Raw genomic sequence first — 2,778 nt, 5'->3', positions numbered from 1 at the left:
GATTTTTTTTGTTTAACATAAAAAGAGCAGAACACAGGAATATTAAGCATTTTTAAAAATCCACTCTCTCGGGTTCTTTTCCTGAAACATTTCTCCTACACGCATTTCAGTGGAGAGAAAATGGAGAGCACTGGTAGCAGAAAGGACAGCAGGTGGAAGGAGGCGTGTCCTGGGAGCTTAGGAAGGAAAAGGCAAGTCCTCAGAGAGGCAGAGGGAATGGACAACAGTCCCCTGAAAAGATACTGCCCTTTGCTGGCAGCAGAGAAAAGCCCAGGACTACACAAAGAAGGGACGGCGACAGGACCCAAGCGGACGCTGTTAAAAGGGACGCGGGGGCGGGGGCAGGGGCAGGGGCGGGTTGCAGGCTCCAGGCTCTGCGTGACCCCGCGCAGCAGGAGGGGGCGGGGCCGGGGCGGGGCCGCTCCTGTGACGAAGGCGTCACGTGACTGCCCTACATAGACCTGCGCGCGCCAGGCTCGAGCGCCAGACCCGGCGATCCCTGCATCCTTCCCGCTCGCTGCTCCAGGTGGCCCTGAGGGCGCACAGGCCAGGGGAGCCCCCAGCAAAGGAGGCGGAGGGAGAGCAGGTAAGGGACTGGGAGCGGCTCCCTGGGCGTGGTGTGCAGAGTGGGCCTGGCTGGCGGAGCCCTCCGGGGGATCGGGCTGCCCCGGGGCGAAGCCACGCAGGGACCGCAGCTCCCACGCCGCGGCCCCGGGTGCGTCTGCAGAAAACGCTGAGCTTTTCCCGGGGGAGGGCTGGATGGCCCAAGGCGACGACCCTTCGGAAACACCTGCCTCCCGGCCCCCCGCCCCGCCCCCATCTTTCTCGGTGTGGAAAATGGTGGTCAGCGCGGGGCCGGGGCGGCTGGGGCGGGAGGCAGGGGGCGTGGGCGTGTGGGTTCAGGGCGGGCGGCGCGGCTGGGCGGGGGTCCGGGAAGGGTGGGCGCCGAGCCTGGGCTGCAGCGTCCCCCGCCCCCCGCCCGGCCCTCTGCAGGTCTTCGGGTCCCAGTGTCGCGGCGGCGCACTCGCGGCGAGAATCGGGAGGAGGAGCAGACAGCAAGGATAGGCCCAGGTGGGTGCGGGGTGCAGGGGTGGGGGGAGGGGAACGAGTGGAAAGCCCTGAGACCCTGAATCCTTACCCCCACCCCCACCCCGTCCTCCATTTTGGTGCCTGCAGAGGCCTGGGCTTGGATCGCAGGGAAAATGGTGGGTTTGGGGCGAGAGAGGAGAGGGGAGGGGAGTCAGAGGGAGGGGGCAGGGCTGGGACTGGAGGCCCCCTAGAGGGCGTAGGGAGCCTCTCAGGTGGGAAAAGTGCAATTTAAAAGGCCTTTGAAATCCAGGGCTCTGAATCGTGAAAGGTGCATAGTAGGGCCTCTGTCCTCGGTGCTGATTAGTTCACCAATAAAATAGTCCCTCTATCTCTTGTCTCCTAGGAGCAATGGCGTCCAAAGAGGAACAAGCAGTAAAAAATCTCAACATGGAAAATGGCCAACGGGAAAATGAAAAAACGGATGAAAAGGAGCAAGATGCTACTAAAGGAGAGCCCTTGGCCCTCCCTTTGGAAGCTGATGAATATTGTGTGCCTAGAGGAAATCGTCGACGGTTCCGTGCTAGGCAGCCCATCCTGCAGTATAGGTGGGATGGGGGTCAGAGGCTTGGAGAGCCACAGGCGAGGATGAGACAAGAGAATATGGAAAGGATTGGGGAGGAGATGAGACAGCTGATGGAAAAGCTGAGGGGAAAGCAGTTAAGTCATAGTCTGCGGGCAGTTAGCACTGACCCCCCTCACCATGACCATCATGATGAGTTTTGCCTTATGCCTTGAATCCTGATGTTTTTTCTGAAGTTAATGGGGAGACACACCTTCCTAAATCGTTTGTGATGTACCTTGTTGTAAATCTTTTGGTGTTACTTGTTTCCTGTGGGTCTCCTATTACCAGCTTCTAATTGAATGTTGTGTTTTGACCCAATTTGTAAGTTTCTGTCAGCAGGGGAGTTTTACCTATTGCATGGAAAGATACTCATTACATATTGTGAAGTTAATAAAGCAGTTTAAAAAAATCATTTTCTATTTTTTACTTCAAATCGTGTATTTTATATATAAATACAATCAAACCATACTATACATAAAGTAAAAACTTAAAGTGTTCATTTCTATATGGTAGAATTATGAATAGTTCTATATTTTCTTCTCAAAACTGAACACGTATTTACCATATGATAAAAGCAATATGAACACTTAACTAAATCTGTGTCAGAATCTCAGTTTTAGCTTACCTCTGGATCTCTTTAATAAAGAGACATATCTCTTTAAAGTTCATTTTATTTATCAAGATGAAGATAATCACCTCCCAGAGCGGCTGTGAGTACTTGTTAATGCAGTAAGTTTGTGAGCTTTTTGCAAGCTTTTCCCACTGGAATGTACGTGACCTAACCCTTTATAGATATTTTCTTGAGCTATGTGGGGGATTTCTTAAAGCAGATGTCCTATACTCACAAGCCCCCTGAGCTAAGGAGTACATACTTTTATTTCTCTGCTGCTTTGCCCCATTCCCATTATCTACTGGTACTGGTGTTCAGGAATCCTCAAGGTGAGAATGTCCCACTGATTTCTCTGGAACTACCAATGAATTGAATCCTCATGCTATACTATGAGTGTGGAGAAATCCCCTCTCCATGCTTAACATGGGAAGAGCTTTTCTGTCTGGTTCTCTTTCCTTAGGTATTCTCTCCTAAGAAACTTCCCTAGTTCATTAGACTACAAGATATAGGAGGCAAC

General features: G+C 52.5%; 1 protein-coding gene across 2 annotated transcripts; it reads left to right on the top strand.

The window, feature by feature from the left end:
• The first annotated feature begins 474 nt into the window (after positions 1-474).
• On the top strand, positions 475-2,063 carry BEX2 (brain expressed X-linked 2). 2 transcript variants are annotated; one of them, XM_036271089.1, is made up of 3 exons: positions 475-586; positions 994-1,071; positions 1,433-2,063. In XM_036271089.1, exon 3 carries the CDS (start codon positions 1,438-1,440, stop codon positions 1,822-1,824), a length of 387 nt encoding a protein of 128 aa, XP_036126982.1. In that variant the 5' UTR covers positions 475-586; positions 994-1,071; positions 1,433-1,437; the 3' UTR covers positions 1,825-2,063. The 2 variants fall into 2 exon arrangements, with proteins under 2 accessions (XP_036126982.1, XP_036126980.1); XM_036271087.1 differs by lacking the exon at positions 994-1,071 and having other exon boundaries at positions 500-586.
• The last annotated feature ends 715 nt before the right edge of the window (positions 2,064-2,778 follow it).

Source organism: Molossus molossus, unplaced genomic scaffold (genome assembly GCF_014108415.1).
Source record: "Molossus molossus isolate mMolMol1 unplaced genomic scaffold, mMolMol1.p scaffold_m16_p_2, whole genome shotgun sequence".
In the NCBI taxonomy this organism is placed as follows: Eukaryota; Metazoa; Chordata; class Mammalia; order Chiroptera; family Molossidae; genus Molossus; species Molossus molossus.
This window is presented reverse-complemented; position numbering and strand designations above follow the sequence as displayed.